General features: G+C 34.7%; 1 protein-coding gene across 3 annotated transcripts in view; it reads right to left on the reverse strand.

Moving 5' to 3' along the window:
- Window positions 1-27,055, reverse strand: part of BRD1 (bromodomain containing 1) — a 57,583-nt gene that overhangs the window by 12,014 nt on the left and 18,514 nt on the right. The window contains exons 5-9 of one of the 3 annotated variants that reach the window (XM_088141648.1): window positions 19,300-19,428; window positions 15,727-16,039; window positions 12,729-12,989; window positions 8,809-9,297; window positions 1,631-1,848 (exon numbers count right to left, since the gene is read on the reverse strand). In XM_088141648.1, coding sequence (XP_087997774.1) covers window positions 1,832-1,848; window positions 8,809-9,297; window positions 12,729-12,989; window positions 15,727-16,039; window positions 19,300-19,428 — 1,209 coding nt within the window. In that variant the 3' untranslated portion in view covers window positions 1,631-1,831. Of the gene's footprint in view, window positions 1-1,630; window positions 1,849-8,808; window positions 9,298-12,728; window positions 12,990-15,726; window positions 16,040-19,299; window positions 19,429-27,055 lie in introns of those variants that run through there. The other 2 variants (XM_088141646.1, XM_088141647.1) reach the window with 2 other exon arrangements.

The raw sequence follows: 27,055 nt of genomic DNA on the forward strand, positions 1-27,055 counted from the left end.
CATGGTATTCCCTACATTATATTTTATAACTGCTGAGTTGCAAAAATAAATACAAAATGTAAAAAATACCCAAAGTATGTAGACAGCATGAATACTGCTGGGACCAGATATAGTTCCATTCACATTTTGGATTAGCTGATAGGCTATGTTAACAGATTGACTTAATACAGATGGAAAATGATGAAGAGGGGAAACCATCTAGAAAATATGTACTGCTGACATTTCAAACAACTTTGGAAAATTTCAAGGATTGCTCTGCCGGGGAAATTTAGACTTGAACATCTGAATTCAACTTTTGCTTATCAGATATTCTGTCACATCCACCTAAAATATGCCTCAAACCCTAAAAAACAATACTTCAAGAACACTCCATTCTTTGGTACAGCTAGTTGAAACAACATTCAGAAAATGAACTGTTAATTTGGTTTTAATAGAAAAAAGTCTATGACATTTGAGAGGCTAACTGCGCAATGATTGTTCACAGTTAAAAGTATCCATGAAGTCTACTTTCCTTCTGAAGAAATAGACTTTTACTATGCAATATCATGCCACAATAAGCTAACTAAGGTGCTTAGTTTCAAAAGTTTCTTTTTATACTATTACTGTTCCAGATAGCAAGTATATTTGCATTTAGGCACATAAATTTTAAGAGATGATGTATGTATGTGCATGTGAAATTATCAGGAGGTGGAAACAGGTAACTGTTACAGCAATTATAGATATTATCCTTATTATTACACAATTTTATTAACTTTAACAAATTATTCATTTTATTGACATACAAGATACACGCATGCACGCGCACACACACTCACACAGAATGGAATCACTATTTTTTACTTGAGAGGGTGTTACCCTAAACATAAAACTTAAGTATACTGAAAATGAGAATACAGTGAAAAGGTTTGACACTGCTAATCAAGCATTTAAAATGTATATAACTAAACAGACTTCTGATCACCAGAATAGTGTTCTCTACTGGTCCCTCTCTCAAAACAACCAAAAAAAAGCAAAATAAATTTTAAAAAATGCAAGCACAGCAACACAAACAAGCAAACAAAAATAAAATAGGAAAGGTAAAAGTATTAACATTTGTAAAGACAGACATGAGATACTGCATTTAGGAAAATTATGCCCATCTATTTTAAATAGCGCAAAGTTCCTTAATTTGTTTTCTGGGTCACTGAAGCACGCAGGATTAGGTTGATTTATGTAGACATTGGCTGAAGTTATGAAAGGTGAGCAATTTCAACAATTAGCTTTTTACCACTCAGAGTTTGTGTAACAACATGTGTATGGATAAAATCATGGTATTTAAAAACTGCTAGTGTCTTTATTACATGCTGTGTAGATATTCATATTTTATGCAATGAATAAAGTGGACTATGGTTACATAATTGGTGTTTGTATTATAAACTCTAGATCTTGGCCAATGAAAGACTGGATTAGTTTGCAGAGGAATGGTAATGGAAAGGAACATTCTTAACCAATCAACCCACAAGGAAAATATCTAAAATAAGAATTCTGGGGATTGGTAAATCTGCAGCCAATTTATGTCACATAGATTGCAACATACAATTTTATAACTTACGGAGATGGGAAAATATACTGAATGAAGAGCATAGGTTCATATATATCAAAGAGTTCCTCCAACAGTGTTCAAGATACTGATTTTGTTATAAGGATGGCTGATGTCTCCAACATGATCCAAAATAATTACTTGAAATGTAATTGTCTTTCTGCGTTCCAAAATGATCATTACATTGAATTCCAGTCCGTGTTCAGGATAATAGAAAATAATTAGGATCCAAATAGATAAATAGTCAGCATATTAGTTAATATGAGAACCTGGAAGACAGTGAAAAAGCCATTTAGTCTCACTGAAAGGAAAAGAGCTTTATATAAATAAGCCCTCCTCCCAGCAGTTTTCAGAGCAAGATTAGCAAATACTATGCAAATTATCCATCTATTCTACTAGTTCTGTATTATATTTTTAATCTACCTAGAAAGAATAGTTCTCTGGGCAAATGATAAAGCTATTAAAAGAATACAAAATAGTAAAAACAGTAAGATACAATGGACTGAAACAGTCTGTTTTGAATCTGCTGCTCATTACTGAAAAATCAGCAGAAAGTTTTAAAGTATGTTAATAAAGATCATGGGCTGATTTTGGAGGAGGGCAGATTTCTTTCTCAAATACAAAATTCAAATGATATTTGTGCACCTATTTCTATATTTAATAGTCAATATTAGTAACTTGCCTGATGCCACAATAGTACAGAAAAAATATTAGTGATGAAAACCTAAGAAACTATCCTGAATATATATGGTGTGGGGGTAACACACTTAAGATGACTAGAAGCTACTAATGCATTCAGCTTACAGAAATGAAAAAACAAACAAGAAACCAGTTGTTGGCTTTAATTTAACTAATGATAAAATTACTTAATTTTCAAATTTTTCTTTAAACCTTATGTAGTAGTTAAAAATGTCAAAGGAAGCGAATAAACCACAGAATGAATGTTGATAAAGAACTTCCTAAGAATGTATGTACTAGATAGTGTCTTAATTTCTATAGCAAGAGTGTCAAAGGACCTTAAACTATGACTCATACAACAAAAAATATTTAGAATTTTTTGGACTCTACAACATCCATACAGAAAAGGATTGTCAAAAACAGCATTTCACTGGAGATGTAATAAGGATAATGCTTTTTTAAAGCATATGTTTTTACAATGCCCTATGCTTATTAAATTTTGTGAGAAAGTAGTGGACTATATAAATATGATTATGTGACAAAAGCTAAAATTTTCAGAGGATAATATTCGTTTGAACGATATACCTAGTACATGGAACTTGACAACCTGACAACATAAATGGATTTTTCGTACCCTTACTATGGCCAAAAGACTTATATTGCAGCATTAGAAAGATAAATGTATGGCCTCAGTTACTCAGTGGATTGAAGGCTGATTGCACTTGCCACATATGAGTGGATTGCCTATAGACACAGACTTTGTATGGATAAGTATAATGAAATATGGGACTCGTTAATACAAAATTCAGTAGCTTAAAAAAAAACAACATGACAGTCAAATCTATTAGAAATATATATGTATTTGAATATTTGTATTAGATAAGCATATACAGAATTAAAATTGTTTATTGTTATATATTAACACTTTTTTCTGTTGTATTTTTTCACTTTTTTGTTAAATCATTTTTATGTTTTTTTTTCTTTTGTAATCAAATTTTTTAATAAAAATAAATAAATAAAAAAGAATGTATGTACTAGATAAGAAATTAAACCTACAAAACAGAGTTTTAACAGACTAGGAATATACTTAGATAATGCATCTTAGATTTTAGGCAGGATATTTTTTTTAAAACGCCATGGCCTGAAATTGTCAATGGCTCAAAGAGAAGGAATGATGGCCTTTGAGCACCTTTATCATTTTCTGTATTTTTGACAAAAACAAGATGTTGTTTTCTATATTACTGGACATCTTTTGCCAACAGTACATTTAGTAAAAATCAGTTCTACACAAAGATGTAGAATTTTCTAAAACTAGGTTTCAAAGATTGCACAAATGTTGGAAATCCTTATTTTGAGATTTTTTTTGTTTTAAGTCAGCAGGAACCACTGCTACTGCCCAAGATACATATTTAAGGATCTTGTTTGGAAAAAAAAATGAGAATAGTAATACTAAACTGATTTTCTTTATATGAAATTAAATACACTGATAGTAACTTTGAAATCCTTTTACTTGAATACAGATTAAGCCTGGGCTTAATCTTTACTCAGTTTTACACACCTCCCAATAATTGTGAGGTCATCTTCTTTATGTGTCCATGTTTAAATATCTCCCTGTATTTTTTTTAAAATGTGTTCAGTGTACTAAACTAATTGAACTAATTTATCTATAGTGGAATGAATAGGAAAGTGAAACTCTATTCAAGCATCAAAAAAGGTACCATATGTTTGCATTCACAGACAACACATAAGCTGCGCCCATCAGCAAAACCTCTGCATATGCACACACATATAGAGACAAGCAGGGAGAAGCCTCAAAGCAACTATATTAAACTTTCTGGGGGAAATGACTGTTTTAACACTTCAAGGAGGGGTATTTTGCTTATACCAATGTGCTCTGCAAGAGCTCCTTTCAAATGCTTTACATTCCCTGTTTGTTTGGTAAGCTTATCTCACTTCAAGGGCATTAGAATTTTTTGTTTGTTTTGTTTAGTAGGATCATGTTTCTATACATGTGCTGTACAAAATAACCCCTTCCCTTTTAAAAATGTCTAACAAAACATTGCAAGAGACTGTTAAGACACACAGTGCATATTACTCTAGAGGGTTAGTTTTTCAAGTTAGTTAGAGGATTAAGTTATTAGAAAGCATTATTTATTAAAATGTCTACCATAAAATGCGTTCAGTCAAAAACACTCATTTCACAAAAAGACAAAACTGATGAGGCTGAAACACAAATCTGTTTCCAAAGACCCAGAACACATAGCAGAGTTGAGGTCTAAAAGGTGAATGTCAGCTATTTCATCTTCACCCACCAAATATATAGGCATATCCTTACAGAGAACACACGAATCACTCATTCAATATTTATACAGTTATAGGAGCTAGGGCTTCATATCGAAGTGCTTCTGAACTCAATTTTATAAATTTGAACGTTTACATTATCTATCCAAGGATCAGTACGGTTATGTCTCAGGCACAAGGAAAGTATCAGTAAGTGCAACAGCAAGACTCCATTCCCTAGTCTTTTTTTCCCCCTTTACCATCCCAGACTTGAATACTTTCTGTGCTGAACTAATTTACATGAATTAATCTGAATTAAATCATAATCTTTATTTCATGCTAAAATTTGAAAAGGAGTTATTAAATTCCTGTTGTAATTGGGTGTTGGTAAAACAATGATGGAATAAAATTAAAACAGGTAATAACCGTAATTTTCCAGAAAATGTGTGTATGTACACATTTGTGTGCATAAACAAACAGTAAGTCTCACAATAATGCTAACACAATGCTAAGATTATCAGGATACAGATAGTTCTCAGTTACTGACTGCAATTGGGACCAGCAACTCTGTTGTTAAGTGGCATGGTCATTAAGTGAAAGGTCACGTGAGCATGCCAACCCATGTCAGTTTCAGCTGTGGTTGTTAAGCAAATCACCATGGATCTTTAAGTGTGGTCATGTGACTGCGATTTACTACTTCCTGCCAACTTCCCCATGGACTTTGCTTGTTGGAAGCTGGCTGTGAAGGTAGCAAATGGTGATCACATGACTGTGGGATGCTGCAACCATTGTATATGCATGCCGGTCGCAAAGCACCCAAATTGCGATCATGTGACCGTGGGGATGCTACAACTTGAGGACTGATCATAAGTCTCCTTTTGGAGCACCATCATAACTTAGAACGGTTGTCGAATGAGTGGTTGGTGAGCGAGGACTACCTGTATTATTAAAGTTTTAAGAGACACTTTCTAAATATATAAAAAATCTGAGGTTCTGAGGAAAAATAAAGTCCTCTTTCCTTTACTTCCAACTACATCATTCAAATATACAGTTTCCTTTCAACATTTATCTAAATACCCACATAAATTATGCCTAGAAATACTGATAATGACAATAAAAATACAACTGTTAGAATATTTTTCTACCCACATAAATTATGCCTAGAAATACTGATAATGACAATAATAATACAACTGTTAGAATATTTTTCTCTCCACACTTCAGTGGAACATTTCTCATAATTCTCCCCAAACCATAGTAGCAAACAACAGAACTGCTTCCCATAGTATGCATTCCCAGTAACCCAATCCTTACATAAAAACACAATACATTAAAGTGGATCTAGAGTTGTATTTCAATCTTAAATATCACTGATCTAGTGGAATTAAAGCGTGATTCAACCCAATATATACTGGTTTAAATCTAATATATAGTGCCCCAGATCATGCTTGAGGTCATGCTACAGACTTCAGGTAAAAAAGGGACATCTCATAAAAACCATGCTACTCAAATTACTAACTGAAGCAATCTGATTCACTTAATGTACATCAATAGCACTATGTTAACTTGGAGAAAGATCATCATTCCTATTTGTGAACCTTCTGGAAGTATCAGAAGGTTTGTTACTATCAGAAACAGGATAGAATGGTTCTTTGATGGCTCAATATGTGCATGTTTGAAGCATCAAATTTAAAAGCACAGTTCACCAAGTACAAATTTCCTGCTTTTGTATTTTCAGGCAGACAGTGAAAGCTGCCATTATTTTTTTACCTTTCTAAGATAGTAAAGCAATTTAAGCAAACAGTTCCATGAAATGTGAAGATTACGCTTAAATGTAAGCAGCTGGAATGTTTTAAATGATATGCAATTTTGCACACTGCACTAAGCCAGACACAATATTCCAAAATGCCTATGTATAGTCAAGATAATGCTCATGTGCCATTAAATCATATTTTTTTTATTCATCCAGGGCACTTCTAAGAAGTTCAATACATGGATAGGCAGGCCCCCAAGATGCAGACAACACCGAAATCTTACAGCTCCAGATCCGCCCAGGAGTATACCCCCCTCAAATCTGGCAACGAACCATCAAATGTGAACAAGCGCAATATCTTTTAAATGTTCCTTTCAAAAAAACCCTCAAAATGGAAGATGAAGAAAAAGTCAGCCACTTGTGTGACATAACATCTTGTATCCACTTTATATAGTAAGGTGGAAAAAAGTCAGCTATTTTCTCCCCACAGCTACAGAAAGGGGACTCACTCCTAGAGTAGAAATACTGTAGCTGGAGTTCTAAGGAACTTGTATCATTTACTTTTTCAGTTTTAAATTCAGTTCAATATGATGATTAATACACACTAGATCTTATTTGTTTTGTTTTCTATTTCCCTTCTGCCTTAGAAAGTGAAATAATCTAAGGGAACTCTATGAATGGTTTCCATCATCTGAAAAAAAAAAAAAAAATCTAGACCCAGCACTGCATTGTTCTCTTCTTCCTTAAGAAAGCTCCCTTCCCATTTCTTCTATTAACTTTTGGAGAGAAAATGAAACCCTTTTTATCTGAAGAGCTTTTACCTGAATTAGCCTCAAACTGAAGAATTCTCTTTTTTTTAAGATTGACATTATTTTTGTACTGTTAGATGCGGTGTTTCATTTTGTCACATTTTATTCTGACTTGTAAATTACTGAAATTCTTATGAAATTTCTGTTATAAATTCTGAAAATTTATAAACTTTCATCTTTAAATAATTACAAGGCCATCATGGAGCTACAATTTGGGCTTCATCATTTTCATACAGTTATTCAAACCAAAACAAAGTAAGGTCTACAGACTTAGAGGGTACATTCAGCCAGAAAATATGTACAGTGAAAAAACAATGTCTTAAAGAAAATAATAATACATGCTGAACAGTTAGCCAATCATTATTATTTTGGTTCACAGATCCAAATTCACAGGTATAATTCATAGTTTCTAAACAGGAACTTATAAGTTTATATGCATAAAAAAAAATAATCAATCATATTGTGCTACTCACTGAAACATGGACTTCTTGAATTCATTTTATATTGATTGGTAACCTCTGAATATGTAAATGTGAAGTATTTATGTACCATTTTCTACACTAGGAGTATGCACATAGATAAACTGATTTTCACGGTCCAAGTAATTTGTTTTCAGGAACAAAAAGTCAAAGAAATTTGCAGATAGCATATCATATACTTCCCAATATCTAGAAAACGGCATGTGTTCAAGCATGTGGACAGGATTTCTGATGAAGCATGCTGACTTTAACATGAGATAAAATTCCTGATCATACATTAATTTCTATCACTTTAGGGCTTATATAGGTTTATTTAATCAATCAATCTATGCTAAAATTAAATGTAGTAATTAAGAAGTCTATTACCAACTCATTTGTAAAAATTTCAGAATTTTAACATTTTTTTTCAGATTAGTGTTATCAACACTAAGGATACACAATTTTAGCTTTCATTAAAAGCACTGCATAAACCTACCACAGAAAGACCAGACAAACCTAACCCAAAGTAATTATTGCAGAAGTATATAAAAACTGATAATCTATTTAATACAGCCCTGAAAAAATACTTGTAGAAACATTATATATACCTATATGTACACGCACATATATACACACGCATATATATATACACACATACAGACACACATTTTCAAATGCCATCTCATTCAATGCCCCAAAAGAAATGGTCAAACTACAGGCAGTCCCCAGTTTAAGAATGAGTTCTGTTCCCAAGATCTGTCCAATAAGTCAAAATTGTTTGTAAGCTGGAACAGTATTATTGTATAATGCTGTATAAGTAGTAGTGCGTAATGAACTTGAACCACTGTGTATTTAACTCAAATCATTGTGTATTTAACTGAAATTTTGCTATAATAGGCTCCATTCTTAATTCTAAGTCATCCTTAAACTGGGCGTTCTTAACTGAGGGACTACCTGTATTACATGGACATTGATATATTTTGCAGTTGAGTTTCAAATAAAGTAATTTTTGTTCATTAGAAACAAAGGGAACCATATATAGCCAGATTTTAAGATCAGGGAAAAAATATCTACTGTACCAAAAGTAGAGCTAGGTTTAAATACAATAGAAATAAAAGAAATTAATCAGAGATAAAGATATACCAAGCAAAGCAGGTTCTGTATTTATATTATCAATTTAATGTAAATAATTTAATATATTCAATAGTTATTTGTGTTACCTTCAAAAAGTATTCTAAAACAAATGTTTACCTGTATCCAGACGCTTTACAGGGGACTCATCATCCACCTCAGAATCTCCACATGCACTCCTTGATCTTTTCCTGGGCTGCAGTAGTGTCTCCAACCTTGGAAGGACTACAGACAAAAAGGTTTTGGTCCCTAGCTGTGGAGAAGTTGGCTGGGTTTCAGTGTTCTTTGCAGACTTTGGGGGGCTTACACTTTTCGATTTGCAGAAGAGAATTGATGTACGTCTGTTTACATCAGTTGATGACTCAGCTACAGCAGAAACAGTCGACTCACTGAGATTACTGTCAAGTAAGTGTTCTGGAGTGTGTCCGTTTATTTCTTTCTGAATGGAAGTACTATACAATTCATTGTCAAATTTTACTCTTTTGTAAAATTTATTCTGCTCTGGATTGAGTTCTACTGGTTTGAGGGTTGGTGGCTCTGAATTAGTCTCCGAGTTTGAAGGAAGAGGTAATGCATCTGATGGTTCAAGTTTAGGGGGAGATTTATCTCCTGAAAAAATTAATAAAGTTGTTTTTTTGAAAACTGATAGTTATAAGAGCTACTACATAAAACTTAGTATCAAATACGTAGCCCGCAGTAAATATTGTTTGATACAAAGTAAAGCATCTCATGTATGTAAACTTTAAACAAACTATCTGTCCTAGTTAATGCCTATATTTATGTGGGAATGTTGTAAAAGTAAAAAAGATTGGCTTTAATATTCAATGTCTTTATTTGATAGTAGAAACTCTCACTGGAACCAACATTATGAATTCTTGGTGTTATGAACTTCAACTTAAAAGTTCTGATTCATATGGATGATTTAAGCCTTTAAATATTATATTACTACAACAGTATTCATGGTTTACAATGTTTATAAAAGTATTTATACTTGGGTAGAATACACTGAATAAATAAATCTATTTTTCTTTTTAAAACTGAAAGAATGGGGCAAAACTAATGTATTTAAAAAACAATTTTATAATTATGGCTACAATTTTCAATTTGATCAAATTAAAATACTTTAGCAGAAAATATTAAATTATTTGAGAGAACTCAACTGATTCTTATCAATTCCTCTTTATCTTCTATTTATTTGAATGACATTTTAGAGATTCTTTACAGCAGTTTTGCATGAGGAATTTTAGAATATTTTAGAATGTTCTTATTTAGGTTCCAAATACAGGTAGTCCTTGTTTACCAATGGTAATTGGGACCGGGAACTTCATTATTAAGCTACGCTATTGTAAAGTGCAACATCATGTGATCATGCCAACTTACGATGGCAGTTCCAGTTGCTGTTGTTAGGCAAATCCCACGCAGTCACAGTGTCCCACGGTCATGTGATTACCATTTGTGATCTCCTGTCGGCTTCCCCAGAGACTGCTTTTTGGAAGCCGGCAGTTAAGGTCATAAATGGCAATCATGTGACTGCAGGGACACTGCAATGGCCACAACTACCAAGACTCGTTAACGGTAAGTCCCCCTTGTTCAGTGCCATCATAACTTCAAAACAGTCACTAACAAGTGGATGTTAAGTGACAACATGTATTACATGTGTTTAACTGACTAGATAAGGACATACACAAGATAGTTATTTCTATAAAATTACCTTGTCAGCATCTCAGCCTGGCTATATTATTGTGGATGCTTTTTGTGCAGACTACAAACCAAAAAGAAAACCCCTGAAAATAGCTTGCATGTGTTATTCTTCACATGTATCCTCCCACACATATTGAAATTACTGACCAATTTAACCAAATTTATTATTGTACAATTTTACTAATCTATCTGAATCCCAATTCCAGATGTTAACCTCTGTGATAATTTGGCTGAAAAAAATAATTTCAGAGCACACATTTATTCATATATTAACCTTTTTACTTTATTTTGCAGAGGCTTAAAAAGCCTCCACTATAAAATGTTATTTTATATTTAAATAATCAATTCAGGGGGTTTAAAATTTATATTTACAAAGGGGGATATTGAGATTCCTATCAATTAAATGATCTGAAGCAAAGAGACACTGGAAGATCAGGGACAGCTGATAGCTGACTAAGATATATGACCATGACTGTGATAATGAAAGGGCTATCCAATCCACCTGAGTTACAAATTTTAGGGAAATATTAGTAATGATATCTTCTCTGTGACAGCAAAGAAAGGAATAGCCATCTGAATCCCACCAAAATGAATATAACTAAGTATAGTAGCAGCATTTCCATACTGCATTGTATAATGAACTATTTAGTTACCTTATTTTATGTTTATCTTTTTGACATACTCTTTTTTTGTTTTTACTCATGTAATGCCTTTCAAGTGGGAATATAATTAGAGCAATTTCTGAGATTTTAGTCAGCATACCTTATGAAATTTGTGGACAAATACAGAGTTCTTCTAAAGGGAAAAACTGATCCTTTCTGATGGATTAAAATTTGTCATTGGTTTATTCATATAGTAATTCATTTTACTGCTCTATGAACTTCAAGTTATTATTCTATTAATAAAGGTATGTGGAATGTCACCAGCAGCTTCAATCTGGAAGAAACTGAACAAGTCTGCATATATATGGCTTTTTGAAAAAAGTCTAATCTATATTCCATTGTGCCAGAATGCAATTTGCTGTGTGCGTGTTTACTCAAAACCATTATTTATACTTAAGATACTGTAATATTAAAAGTATGGAGGTCAAAAGGGAAAATGTAACATTTGGATCTCTCTTCCAACCATCCCCGCTTTAAGATGAAATTTCTGAAAATTTGATGGAACACTAAAACAACAACCAAAAAATACCTTGAGTGTAATGTTTTGTAAGACAATTCTTTTTACTCACACTATTTATATTGCATCAAGATTTTGATATAAGACAATCTATAGCATTCAATAATTGTGTGTATATTCAACCTAAAGGATGCAGGCATCTTTATGACAGTGCTTAAAGGGCCTTTGTCACTTATGTACCTCTGCTGACTTTTGATCTAGTTTGGAAAAATTAGAATAGCTTTCCCAGTTCCTGCACTACAGTTTGCACAACCGGAATTTCCACAATGTCAGTTGTTGTCAACTGATAAATCTGGAAAGCATCAGGTTATAAAAGGCTCTTCTGGAAACAAATATCTTGCATCTTCTCTCTTTATGACTTAGAACCACAATTTGGATTTTTTTTAACCTGTTCACCTCTCCCATTAAACTGGCTATGACACCACCACCAACCTCTTACAGATTATAAATTATTTAGGAATTAACTTGATTTCCAAATATTAGTCCTGTGATTGCATGTCTGTCTTGCATGTACTTTCTTTTGCTTTCTACAAAATCTAGCGTTTCTATTTACAGTATTTTTCCTACTTCTTAGAGGTAAAAAGCAAAGATATTATTACAGCATTTTGCATTTTACTCCTCCTCTAGTATTGAACATATTTACAATTCTCCTTGTACAAAACTAACATTTTGGAAACTGCACTCTTACATGTATTTACCTGAGAGTAATCTCTACAAAACAGAAGGAATCTTTATTCTGAATAAAAATGCATGAAGCTGCTCTGTAAGTCTACTAAATACATCAACAAATTTATGCTGAACTGATAACATAAATTTAGGTGTTAACAGTAGCCACTGCAAATATTTCTAAATTCTCCATTCCCCTTCCGTCCCCTCCCCAAAAGAGCATATGGGGGAAAGGAGGACAGGTTTTTCTCATGGCTTCAGAATTTACCACTAAAACATACTGTTTGAATCTGGGCAGGGGAAAATAGCAGAAAGAATTTTATTTCAAGCTATATTTATGCAATAACCAAAAAAAGAATTACCCCTTATACTTCTATTTAGTACTGTTTTGGACTTCTCAAACTTTACAACTAATAGCAAATTAGTTCTTTTACCCACCCCCAACCTTCTCCCTCTGAATCTACTATTATGACTTAAATCAAGAAGTCTCTTACCTTCTTCTTCACTTTCGTGTTCCAATACTGCATTTTCTTCTTCAAAACTTCCAAAACCTGATTCAATTTGAGGGGGCTGATGATGCTGCTGGCTTATCTTGCTGCGAACCAAGTTAATTTCCTTTTTTAGAAGCTTTGCTCGTTTGCTCCGAGACCCACTGGATTTCATTGCACAAGTGAGATCAAGTTTTTCTAACAATTCTTTCAGCTGCTCTTCCAAAGACATGTGTACTCTGTTGGCAGGATTCAGTAACCTATCCACTGAATTAAAACACAGGCATTTTACAATACTTTTCTGTGGCATACGGAACAGCATGACTCAGCTGCAACAGTGATACTTAATAAAACAAAAGCTACTGGCTGCAACTTTAACTGGCTTACACTGCAAACAATGAAGTGGCATCCTATTTAAACTAACACAACAGAGACCTGAAGTTCTACCCTAGTTATTATTTTATAACATGAAATCTCCCTGTGCTTTTGCTGCAGGATTTTGCTGGTATAAAGCCCCAAAATGGCATGATAAAGCATTGACTTTATATTTCAGATTCAGACTTTGGCATCTCTTAAGAACCTTTTTTTACAAGGCTTCATAGAGTCAGATAATATTGCCATTCAACAGATAACTCTGAGCTCATCTGGCAATCAAGTGACTTAATATATTAACTTTATATATTGATTGCTAGAAAATTAATTCTTCCAGCAGCAATCCAATGTGGAGTACAGTATTACTAATGACAGCATCACTTTTCCAGATCCAATGCACAGACAACATTAACCACATTGCATGTGGACTTTTACTCTAAGGGCACAGCACTAATAGCTGCCACTTATTCAACTGCAAGATAAGGACTGACCAAATCTAACCTCTGCTTTAAAGATATTGCTCAGGTGAGCCTTTTTTTTAACCAGTCAAAAATTGTTTTCTATATCACTCATGCACAACTTATTCTTATATCTCAAGGCAATGTATCACTTCAAAGTTTTCAACATGTGTCATGTGCTGTTAAAACACACGGGTTGTACACCTGTTTATTCAAGATACTGAGTAGCCTTAAGCAAAGCCCCTCCTCCCCATTTTACTTTCATACTACAAAGCTCTAGCAGTAATAGACTCCAGCCATTCTATTAAAAGAAAATGACATCAATTTCTGGAAGAGACATTTATATCTAATGCAATATAGCCCTGAATTAAGCTGAAACTTGTTCCAAAAATTATGAAACATTTAAAATGGGGGGGGGGTTACTTAATGATGCAGAAAATAATTTATTTTCTGAGAAGGGACTAGTGGAATAATGTAAGGTGAAGAAGGCCATCAATAATTATCTACAAATCTATTAAAATCTATTAGTGTGACCCGCTTTTGTTTTCCACCATTATTCAAGAAGGAATTCATACTATTTGTATAAAGTGTTTTAAAGGTAGAATCCATGGTTTGAGTGCTGAACCTTGAGCAAAAGAAAGGTCTTTCCTGAAATGTCATTGCAAAGTAATTGATGAATTGTTACCACAACAGTGCTGGTACACATACCATATTGACCCAAAAGGTAAATTTAATCCTACATTTAATAATATTAAATTCAAGAAAAAGAAGAATAGACAGGAAAACAAAATCCCTCTGTAAAGCCCACCTTTCCTGCCATGTGAATTTAGGGCTACCAACTACAGATTAAAAGAATCCAGAACAACCCTATCACTTGCCCAATTAATAACTTCTAATTAAAATTATCTGTAAAATACGGCATTTACTATATTAATTGATCCTCATCTGCCTACACCAATCATCCTCTCTCACATATAGAAACCAGACACATTCTTCTCCAACAGGGAGGGAGGAAGGAAATAAAGTACAGTAGGAAGGGAAGAGAAGTAGATAGATATGAAAATATAGGAAAAGGTAAGTGGACAGTGAAGAAAAGAGAGAGAAGTCATATTTAAGCATTACAAAAGTGTTCCATTCATCAGGCAAATAGTCTCTTCCAAGCACCAGAATCTTCAAAGGGATTCCAGTTTCAAAAGCACCATAACACAACATAACATACACACTGTGGAGCCCTTGGGCTTCTCTGAGCTTGGTTGTTTTCTTGCAAATATTTTGTTACCTGGCTAGGTAACATCTTCAGTGCTAGAATGGAATGGGGTTTGGTCTCTGTTTATATACAGTGGCATGCCCTGCCAGTGTTGGTGTGGGTTTTGTTTTATTTTTTCCCTCTGGTAGTTCCTTGATTAGGGTATTGTTTACTGCTGATTGTATGTCTGGTGATAATCTTGGTGTTAATCTGTGCTTATCTGGATGATGACTGCTGCCTATTCAGAGGCAGCCATCAACAGGCACATAGAGATAAACAACATCTACACACTATTCAAAAGAGACAATAAAAAGGAAAAGAAAAGACCAGAACATCTCCTCACCAGCAATCATCACCCAGATAAGCAGAGATTAACACCAAAATTATCATCAGACATACAATCAGCAGTAAACAATACCCTAATCAAGGAACTACCAGAGGGAAAAAATAAAACAAAACAAAACCCCCACCCCCATCGACAGTGGCAGGGCATGCCACTGTATATAAATAGAGACCAAACCCCATTCCATTCTAGCACTGAAGATGTTACCTAGCCGGGTAAAGAAATGTCTGCAAGAAAACAACCAAGCTCAGAGAACCCCAAGGACTCCACAGTTCAGCCCTGAGCTACACATATTCTCTTCTATTGGTATAATATACACACACTTCAAATAGTATGTCATCTTTTCCTTTTTTTTTTTTTTCTTTTTAATAGCAGTCCTTCTGCGTCACAGTTCACTTTTTAAATGCAGAACTATTTTTAAAATAATTTGCAGTATGGGATTGTTGTTACATACTTAATTATATACAATTCTTGCCACATGCCTAAAAGTGTTCATTTACTGTGTGGAATATACACACAAACAACATGTGTGTTCATAAAAAAACTTGAAAATATTGCTTCAGTATTTGACATTTAAATCCTTACCATCTTCCCAGGTAAAAGGTGGAGGAGATTCAAGTTTAGGCCGTTCGGGTAAGTGCATTCCAGTTTCATTATTGTATCCAATTGCTTCAGCATCTCTTCTAGCTTGTCTCAGAACAACACCTCCTTGATCTCTTAACCGCACGGCGGCCCTGTAGAATATTGTATCTTTTGCATTGTACTTCATACAGTTCTCAATAATAAGGTTGAAATCTTCTTCAAACTCACTGAGATTTTTATAACCTTGGGCATCTAACCGTTTTCTCATAGTAGAAAAATCCATGGGATGTTTGATGTGATCCAAATAGTCAGGAACCTGAAATACAGTTTTTAAATGGAAGACATGTATAGGATAGACAGATAATTATGGGAGTGCCTGAAACAAAAACATGTGTTTTGTTCCATGCACAGAACACACTGTGGCTCAGAAGTTCAGTCAGACCATTCTAGGGATGGGGGTGTTGTGTGTGTGAGACTGAACCAAACCCTGCAAGATGTCAATCATTCTGGGATTTGACCAAGACAAATCTGGAGGGGCTTACAGGGTAAGCAGATGCATTTTCCCCCATCTCCTGTCTTCACCTTTTTTTTCTTTTAGGTTTTTATCCTGCTTTTTTTTTTTCTTTCATATACTCAAGGCAGCAAACATACCAATACTCCTTCCTCCTCCTAGTTTCCTTACAACAACAACCCTGTGGGGAGAGTTGGGCTGAGAGAGGGTGGCTGGCCCAAAGTCACCCAGCCGGTTTTTCATGCCTAAGGTAGGACTAGAATTCACTGTCTCCTGTTTCTAGGCCAACACCTTAACCACTACACCAATCTGGCTTTCTTTTACAAATAGCAGGAAGGAAAGATCTTCCTGGTCTGTGCACCCACCCTGACTCCAATCTTCTCTCCCCTCCCCTTCCTTCAGCTGCACATTGCCATTTCTCCTGTGGCGTCTAAATTCAAGGATCAAATACCTAACTGGTCAGCCACCCTCCCCCAATCTTCCTATGGATTCCTTTCCTTTAGTTGACTGTTACCACCTGAATAGCACCCCTGGTTCCACTCATGTTCAACAAGTCTGCCAACCTTCCCACAATCTTCCTATGCTTCCCTTTCCTCCCTTAAATCTTGCATGCTACCTTATTCCACTGACCTTCCTTTTTCCTGTTGTCCATAGTCTGGACAACTGTCCACGCCTGAACGTGTTTGTTTCAGTTTGGGCATCAGCCATCCAGAACTGCCTATTCTATGCACAGAATATTCTGCATATTCTTATATGTACTTTGAATAATACACTAAAATTCAAAATATTGTTTTGAAAAATTGCAACAGACTAAAAAAATATTAAGAAAAAGCAAAATGGTCTGGTTTCATTATAAAAATAAATATGAGCCATAAAAATATAGTGCATTTGTTGACAACTTGGAACTTGGCTTTTGCATCTTATTCTATGCATCCTATATTTAAATGCACTTTTTATTTCAAAGTGAGTTTAACCTAATCAAGTTAACATTTAAGCTGGGACTTCCGGGGAAGAAATGGTGAACTGGAGACAGCTCCATGAAAAGTGGAGCTGACGACCATGGCGGAATGAAGAGCTGGCGAGTAGATCGGCTCTTCGTAATTTCTCTCAGGACAAGGAGAGGACTTGCGATCACCCACAAGTGGTCCAAACAGTTGATCCTTGTGAGGAGACCTCAAGACAGCAGTCTCCAGCAGGTTTAGAGCTCTGGGACATGAGGAACAGCCATCTTGCTCAAACTGCAGCTGGCGCCTCAAAAAGACACTGGATTTGCATACTTCCTTTTCTAATCACTTTTGTAAATTGCTTCTTAACTGCTTTTCAGCTATCAGAAACCTTCGGATTGACAACTTTTACAGCACTGGGTGAGTTTCCTTCAATCCTTAGCAAAAGAAGTTTTAAATACAAGTTTGGGGACTTTATTTTTTCTGGAATAAACAGCAAAAGGGTGATTAAAACTTTGATTTTAGAAAGTCACAAGTGGACTAAGGGTTCAGATAAATTTGAAATAAGGTTTTGGAATTATAAAAAATTCTTCCCATGGGAAAATGCTTTTGTTTTGAATTCCTAAATAATAATAATAATAATAACAACAACAACAATTATTATTGTTGTTGTTGTTATTATTATTTTTTAAAAATTGGACACTAGAGGGAACTAGAAGCAACTGAAGATTACAGTTGAAGGAGAACATTCAAACTCCACTCACTAATAAAGAATGAAGCAAAATACTTTAACATTGGACTTATTGAAGGATATTTTTGAACAACGGACCCAGAACTTAATTTTAAGAGTTAAAACAGACTGTGTTTAAATTCTTTGGAAGAGGAACAAGTATTACCTGACATGACTGAGACTGATTTGAAAGTGGGTTTTAAAATGACAGGCTACAAGAATGACATGGAAAAAGATGTTACACTGGACATACGAAAGAAACCAGCTGATGTCTTAATAATTAAAAGGCATATACAAATAACAAACCAAGAGAGCGGCCTGGATGATTTTCCTATATTGGATTTACAAAAGAGGCTTGTTAAAGCTCTGAAGCATTTTGTGAGATGGGACAAAGAAAAAATGAAAAGAAATAAAGTTCTATGTGATGGAATGTATCTACGAGGAGAGTGATGTGGGAGATCAAGGCTATCAGGAAGGAGGGGGTGTTTTCCAGGAGGGGAAAGGAGACAAGAGGCAACACTATCCACAGGGTGTGTGTGAGAAGAGTAAGAGATTCAGGATAGCCACTCCCTAGAATCTCACAGGGTATATCCGCTAGTTGCTGTAGTATAGATTTAGTTTGGCAAGATTCTGTCTGTAAGGTATAAGCAAATAAAGGAACTGTACTAGACTGGACTGTTTCATCATTGTTCTTGGGCTGGGCCTGACATTCTAGGATATTATTTGAACGGACTAAAAATGAAGATTGCTAGAAGTAAAAGGAAGGAATATAAAGTTGGTTTATTTGATCAATGCCAAAATAAATATGTTATCATCTCTGGTAACCCTTAATGGACTTTTGCTGACATCAGGACTGAAATGACAAGGTTTTATGGATTTGTCTATAGATAAGAGATGAAATATGGGAAGAGATCATTTGTTGCATTTTAAGAGAAGGTGCTAAGTTACTAAAATTGTTTAGACTTGTGATGATTCTTATTTCTTTCTATATTTCCTTTCTTTTTCTTTATTATATTCTTTTTTCTTTCTTTTCTAGTTTTTTCTTTTCTGCGCCTTCTATTTTTTCTTTTTATTCTATTATCCTTTTAGTTTGTATTAGTTTTTATTGCTGTAAATCTTTAGTAACATTATTATTAAAAAAAGTTAACATTTAAGCCAAATAAACTAGGACTGTGTACTTGAAATATTAATCTTTCTCAGATTTATTTTAATATTGTATGCTTTCAGAATTTATGTAATTATTGAAGCAATTCACCTTTCCTGTTCCTAAATTTAATGTAGTTAAAATATATTAAACATTTTCTCCAGTCAAAACAATGGCAGATTGTTATATTTGTTAAATTCTACTGTACCAATGAAATATTAGGTATATCAGAAATATTAAAGTTTACCTCTTTAAGATTCACTGGTTGAGCAAATATGCGAGCAGAATCCTTTTCCTGCAGCTGGTCCAGTACTGAACGCAATAATACAGTAAATGGAGTCAGTTGAAGCTCCATGGAAACCTGTTCCACTTTGATCTGCACAATGGAGGACAATTAGAATCTAGCTCATCGTCAAAATATGATCACTGGCTACTTTACTGCTATAAAACCTACATTTAATAAATCATGATTAAGCTCAAACCTAAGACGACTTCATTCAGTGATAAATTCTATTATAATGAAACTTCCACAATGAAGTTATAGGCACAGAAATATGCATATGTGCATAATTTTATAATAGTACAGGAAAATAAAGATAGTAACATAATTTAGTTGCAGAAAAGTTTTATTTTATATTTACTTGGTCAGTTCAGAGTTAAATCACATGCATTGCGGATGCGTTTGATGATATAACTAAATGCAACTATAGCACTTAGCAAGAAAGATTGTTAAGCCTGATAGGAAACAAAATGTACTATCTGACATGTAACTGTAATGCTCTTTCAAAAGATTCAGTAAACTTCACCGTACTTATCCTTGGTATAACCCTGTAAAAAGAAGAGATGTCTGAAGTATTTTGTTTGTTTTGTTTTTAAAACCATCAATTCTGTAACATAATTTAACAAAAAATAACCATATAATGGTAATTATCTTATTGGGTATTCAGATTTCCCATCCTTTTCCAGCATATATTTTTCTACACTTTTAAAAAAAGAATAGGAAAAATAAAAGTGATCTATGTGTTGATGAAAAAAGAATGATTCTTTCCTTCTTTCTTTGAGAACAGATTATTATAAACCCAATATTAACTAACTTTAACCAAAATTCAACCTTATTAGAATTATATATATTAAAGGAAACTTAATTCTCCAAGTGCCAATCCTTCATGTTGGACCATCCATAAACAAGAGTGAATCCCTAAAGCAATAGTAGTGGTTAACATTATTGTCTCTTGGGGTAGGCAACATCATGCTAAACATAGAAAGGAAGTAAGAGATAAGCCAACTTGCAAATCATCCCTGGATCTACCAGGTCCATATACCAATTCATACATTTTTTTTTTAAACTTATCTCTTCTACCTATCTTGAGACTCTCATTATTAGCAGCCAACATGACTTCTTTTACTTTCCCCTTCATCTCAACCCATTCACTCTCCCTACATTCACGAATACTTATACAGGTAGTCCTTGTTTAGCGACTGCCTTGGACAGTGACCATTCACAGTTACAATTATGATGAAAAAGTAACTTTGTGATCAATGCCCACATTTACGACCTTTGCAGCATCTGTCACATTTGCTATTACAATCAGTTAGTATACGTTGTCCTGTGTCTGACCCGTTGTCCCCTCCCAGACAGAGCAGAGATTGCCTAAACAAGCTATCTCTTCCTGAGCTACAGTGCATCCCTAAAAAGTTGGGATCCCTTAATTAGTTGGCTGGCAGCTGCTGCCTAAAATTGACAAGATCCTAATCAGTTTCACACTAAAGGCTTTTTTTTTTGCATCCTAGGCAGCTAGTGGTTCGCAGTTGTGAGCGTGCTGGACAAACAGCTGGAGCTAGTGAATTCCTTTCAACATATATTCCCCATTGTCTGCCGGCTTATTCCCTTGTAATCCCTTCCTCTCCAATGAATGTAAATACAAACATTAATTCTCTTCTTGCTAATTATCCCAGCACTGAGGTAAGCATTCCAAAGGGCAGGGGAGTGGGGAAAAAGGGCTATAAGATTTGCCCCTTTACCCGGCTTCCTTGCGAGTCAAGTTCCAGAAGTCTTCCCCGCTGTTTAGGTTCACCTGTCTGTTTGGGTTTGTATTCTTCTGACACTGTAAAGGAAAGGAAAGCTGAACTAAAATCATTAGCACAGCTGTGGTCTTGTGATTTTTCACTTAGTGACTGCTTTGTTTAACAACCAAGTTGTGGTCCCAATTGCAGTCATTAAACGAGGTTTACCTGTAATGAGCTAACAATAACCCCTCCCCCAGAGGTGAGTCAGGCCCCAACTCTCTTGTCCTTCTGGAAAGCAGTCAAGACTTGTTGCTCTGCCAACTGGCATGGGGCAAGAAAAGGGGCAACCAACCCTGGGGGTGGCTAGCACCTTGAAGATGCTCCCATATGTTAGTATCTTTTCAATCACCAGCATCTTGGAAGATATTATTATTTATGTATGTGTTTGGTTTTACTGTATTTTTATGCTGTTTTTATTGTATTTTAATTAATATTTATTTGTTGTTTTATTGTAAACCGCCCAGAGTCACTTCCTTATGAGATGGGGGGTATCTAAATTTGAAATATAAATATAAATAAAATAAATATGATCTTTGGTCATTCTCTCTATAAGACTAAATCACCTCAATATACTTCTTTCATACTGGTCACTAACTTTTGTTTTCAATTCATGTTAATTAAGCACTCTTTCATTCTTAATTTTATCTCTTTTTGGTTTACCACATACACTTAAGTAATCTATTCCCATTCATTCAACTTATTTTTAAGGTTCTTTTTATATACCCAATTCTCATTTCCTTAAAACAAAATGGACAGAAGCATGCTCTCACATATTCATTTGGGTTTCTTTTGACGTTTGTTTCTCACAACAGACCAGTAATTTTCTACTAGCATTTTCATGTCTTAAGGTTTCTCCATCTGTTTTCCCATCTTTGGTAAAAATTCTACCAAGATACACAAATTCCTCTAATTGGTCTAGTTTTTCACTATGTATACATAATTTGCAATTTTCATTGCACTTTCCCTATCAAATGCAACTACTTTGCTTTTCAACTGTTTTTCACATCAATGCTTAAGACACAATCCAACATTTGCTAAAGATCATTCAGGTTTTTAGTCAATAATACACCATCGGCTGCATGCAAAAGTACACATACATTCACTTCCCAAACCAGCACATCTCTAATGTCACCAAAAATATTTCTTATATATTTGTTCTTTCAAGTCTATTCACCTTATATGCTTTCTCTAAATTAACAAACACACTATAATCTCTCGTTGTCACATCCACACATTTCTCAATGACTTTCTGAAAGCAAAAATCTGGTCTGCATGTATCCTGCCTGGCATAAAACAATGCTGCACTTTCTATGTTTGTTTACTGTCACCTCTGCCTCATACCTGTCTGTTCAGAATTCTGCCTAGCACCTTCCCAGGCACACTTAACAAGCCCCCTGTATTTTTGAATTTATTATCTTTCCATTTGTACAAGAGAACAGTGACAGTACTCTTTCAAGTGTCAGACACAAATGAAGTCATTCATTACATGTCTGTTAAACATATTGCACAGCCATCTATTAAGGAAATTGTACTAAAATTTAACATTTCTTCAGTTGTACCATCTATAATTGTAACCTTAAAAATTTTCAACTTTTTCACAGCATTTTTGACTTCTCTTTTATAATTTTTCTGGACATTAACATTTGTACCATTTGTTTAAATTCTACTCTCTAATATATCATTACTATACCCATAAAAATCTTTAAAATACCCCTTATAGCATTCTCTCACTTCAGTTTGATCATAAATAATGTTATCAGTTTTATTTTCAATTATGTTCATTCTTCTGCATTTCCTCTGTCTCTTTTAATCTTAATAATCCTTTGCCTTCATTGATTAAATTCTTTGCAATTTCTTGTCTCTATTCATATTACATAAACATTATTTTGCATGCATCTTTTTCTCATCCAGAGCTTCTTTCACTTCTTCATTCCATCAAGCATTCCTTTTCATATTTTCTACCAGTAAAACTCCATACACTTCTATGGTACTCTACCATACATCTTTTCATTCTGTGACAAGCAGCTTATATAGCTTCTTTCCTTATGTCCATTTTCCATTCATCCTGTTTGGAGTACTTTTTATATAGGGCTCATACTTTCTCTTTCTGTAGTCATTTATATTTTCATTTTTGCTTCTTTTACTTTCCTTTTCTTCTATGTCCATTTTCCCACACAATCCAGTATTGACAAACACAAACAAAATGGTCTTTCTACATTCAAAAATTTTCATCACCCTTGTATTTTTCAATAATTCCCTTAGCATTTCATCAAAAACCATCAAGTCATTCATGTGTTTAGATTTATATTCATTCCTTTTCCATTGTGTATGCAGAAATAGATTAATGATTCAACCACAAATTCAAAAGAGACCAACCTTTTATAAACAGACACACATCAGTCACAATTCTCATTCCTTCTTGGCCCAAACAGCCCAATCACATATCCTGTACTCTCACATCTTGTTCTAACTATGCTATATTAGAATTAATTTACCAAAAAAGAAGATAGCATTCTGGAAAACTTTGCAAATCATGGAAGCTTGGTTACTGGTGAAAAACAAGAGCGAAGAAGAGAAATTAGTAAGTTTAAAGAAGAAAAATAAAAGAAATAAACTGCAGCTTATAATTACCTTTTTTTCTGAGTAAATTTAAAAAGATGTTCATTTCCAAAAGTTTGTTGCGGGGGGGGGGGAGGTTAAAGCATTAGTTGTATATCAACTATCTCTCAGAATCTTAGATTTAGATTCAGAATTTGATTGAGACTAAAAACATTGAACTGTTCAGACACCAACAAAAATTAAATTAAATTAAATTATTTCAATTAATTTCAATTAAATTAATTAAACTGCAGCTTATATTACCTGTTTTCTGAATAAATTTCAAAATATTATCATTTCCAAAAATTTGTTGCAGGGGAGGGTGAGGTTAAAGCATTAGCTGTATATCAACTACCTCTCAGAATCTTAGATTTAGATTCAGAATTTGAATTAGACTAAAAACATTGAACATTGGTTCAGACACCAACACAAATAGAAAGAGCTAATAAATGCATTCCTGAAATAAAGAATTTTGGTGTTATTATGAGACCAAAAGGATGCTGATTATTAGAAAGAATGAAAATAATTTGGCTATTTTTCAGTTTACATTTAATCAATGTTCAGAGTTTTTAAAACATCTTAGAGAGCAGTTTTCGCAAGCTCTAGGACTGCTACTTGAACACCTATTTCAAAGTAAAAAAAATTACGTGGAGATTTTTTTTTTTTTAAACCAGGCAATGGGAGTCAGATGACATATAAATATAATTAACAAAGAGGAGTGCTAAAACACTAGAAACTAAAAACATGGTACAAGTAGTCCAGGGCTAAAGTCCACTTGTTCAGTGACCGCTAAAAGTCACGTTGGTGCTGAAAAATAGATGTATGACCAATCCTCAAAGTTCAGGCTATCTCAGCACCCCTGCGTCCACATGATCATGATCTGGGCACTCAGGTGCCCAGCTCATGATTACAACATTGCAGGGAGCTATGGTCACAGGATCGCCATTTGCAACCTTCCCCACCAGCTTCCCACAAGGAGGCCATGCCCTCTACCTCACAGCTTTCCTGTACTCATGCAGCACCCTCCACCCTATTGTTAGGATTTTCTCATGGGAAGGATTCATCTTGTTATCTGCAAAACAGTATTGTTATGGCTAAGTAAATTGTGTGACTTAGTTTAGTTTCTTAGTTTGCACGTATACTGCTATATACTACCACCTATTGGCGTGTGTATGCTAGTTACTCAGTGGGGGGGTACATATTGGCAATATAATGGGAGGATTATATGTCCAGCCTCTCAGTAGAGTTTTAGCTACCATGTAGTCAGTTTTTATGGGTTATGTAGTTGTAACTAATAACCAAGTAGTGTACCTCTTCTCTGAGAGTTTTTGGCTAGAGACTTTGTTAAGCTTGTGTAGTAGATAAGTCTTGGATGCTAAAATACATGAGAAAACGTGTTGTTTCCTATATTTTGTATGAAACTTGTATTTTATGGAGTTTTGCATTTTTTATCAATAAACACCAGATAGTATATATTTTCTGGCTGGATTTCTTTGGGGAACAAGATATGGACATTGCATTTTGTAAATCTCTCATGCTGATGCGTATTTGTTCCTGGGCAAACTTTCCTGGGAGTATTCCTGCACGCAGCGCAACAAGTTATGGGCCCAGGCGTGAGGTCCCAGAGTGATTCTTTGACATGCTGGTTGAAGCGGTTCAAGCTTTACCCCCTGCCAATCTGACCGGTGACTACCTTACTAATAGCCTTCCTGCACTTGCACAGCATTGCAACACCAAGCCTCCCCCAACTTGCGCTTGGCCTGCACCGGGCCTGAACCAGGCTTCCCAGGGCCTGCATCAGCCTCCCCTACCCCTCATGGCACTCCCATGCTCCTTACCTGGACTGCTGCTGCTTCCCACTTAACAACCCTGCGTTTTTGCATTACAACGGCAACCGGGATTGCTGGGATTGTCATTGCTAAGCGCTTAGCAGCAGCAATCCTAGTCCCAATTGCTGTCGTAAACTGAGGGCTACCTGTACTGTATTTATAGAACCAAACTTTATACTCAGAAGTTAATTTATCATGGGATAAAACATATCTAGGAAAAAAAAATTCTCTTTTTTATAAGACAATACATATAATCAAGAAAAGGAGTGGGAACTAGAAACAGAATCAGATAAGAGAAGTAATACTGCTAGATAAAAATAATCAGGAACCAAAGATCCATATCAATCTTACAGCCAATCAATGTGTGGAAATTCCAGACAAAGCAACAAATACGCAGTAATAAACAGATAATGAAAGACAAGTCCACGGACTTAAGTATGTGTGTGTATCAGCATACATAAAGATTTCAAGGAGCTAAGAAATTTGAAAGTTACACTCAGAATGGGTCAAAATGGGGGGGGGGGGAAGGGTGTTTGAACAGTGACAATATTCTGAGTTGCCTGAACTGATTTAATAGAAGACAGGCTGTTAATGACAATTAATAATCACACTGACCACTGCAATGATCACATGCTACTATGAATTCTGTGATCAGTTAGGAGAGTACCAGTATTTCAGGATTGGGACAGTTTTCCTTCCAGAACACCAGACAGACAAATCCAAAGATTTCCTTTATGGTTTACTGGGAGGGTATTGTTTGAAATTATATTAGTAATATCAGATGCTAATACCTCTTTGGGAAATCTACTTCAAGCTAATTTTGGGGACATTGCATACTTGTCTAAGTCTATCCAAAGTGAAATGAACAATTCATCTATTACTTTCCAACTAGTTACTTCGAAGTAAAATGGAAAATCTGTACGGGGAGTTTTAAAGCAAAATATTTATCACCAAAATACATGTGAACTGAGCCTGCCAGCCTATCTCAGCAACTCCGTAAAAGTACCTGAACTTGGATTTGGGTAGAGTGAATATCACAGCAGCACAGCAGCAGATTTGCTGTATTGGAAGACATGGGACAGAAAGATTGGGAAGTCTAGATGAATTATGCAGACATTTTCCAAATTCCTGAAGTCAGGGCAAAGGCTTATGTTTCTCTACAGCCCCAAACTTATGTTGGTAACTAATGCTGAACTATGTTTTACAAACATGCTAACTGCTTCAGAAATGCAATAGGACACAGGGTTCAGCCTTTCTCTGGAGATGGGCTTATTCCTTCAGAAATGCTCCCTATTATGATTATTACTACTACTTGAACTTCAAGTATGGTAATTAAATATAGTACAAAGGGGAAAAAATGAAAAAGTGACTTGGTTCCTTATGGTAATCAAAAATGAGCAAAATTAGCCTACTTTCATGAAAATATCAATTGACTGATCTGTTAATAGAAAAAAAATACTACTTCTGCTACAGGCTAGCCTAAGTACTTAAAGAGAGAAGGGCTATTAT

The sequence above is a fragment of the Python bivittatus genome, unplaced genomic scaffold (genome assembly GCF_059951505.1).
Source record: "Python bivittatus isolate LINGU-HERP-01145 unplaced genomic scaffold, Pbiv_v1 ctg000330_np1212, whole genome shotgun sequence".
Lineage (NCBI taxonomy): Eukaryota > Metazoa > Chordata > Lepidosauria > Squamata > Pythonidae > Python > Python bivittatus.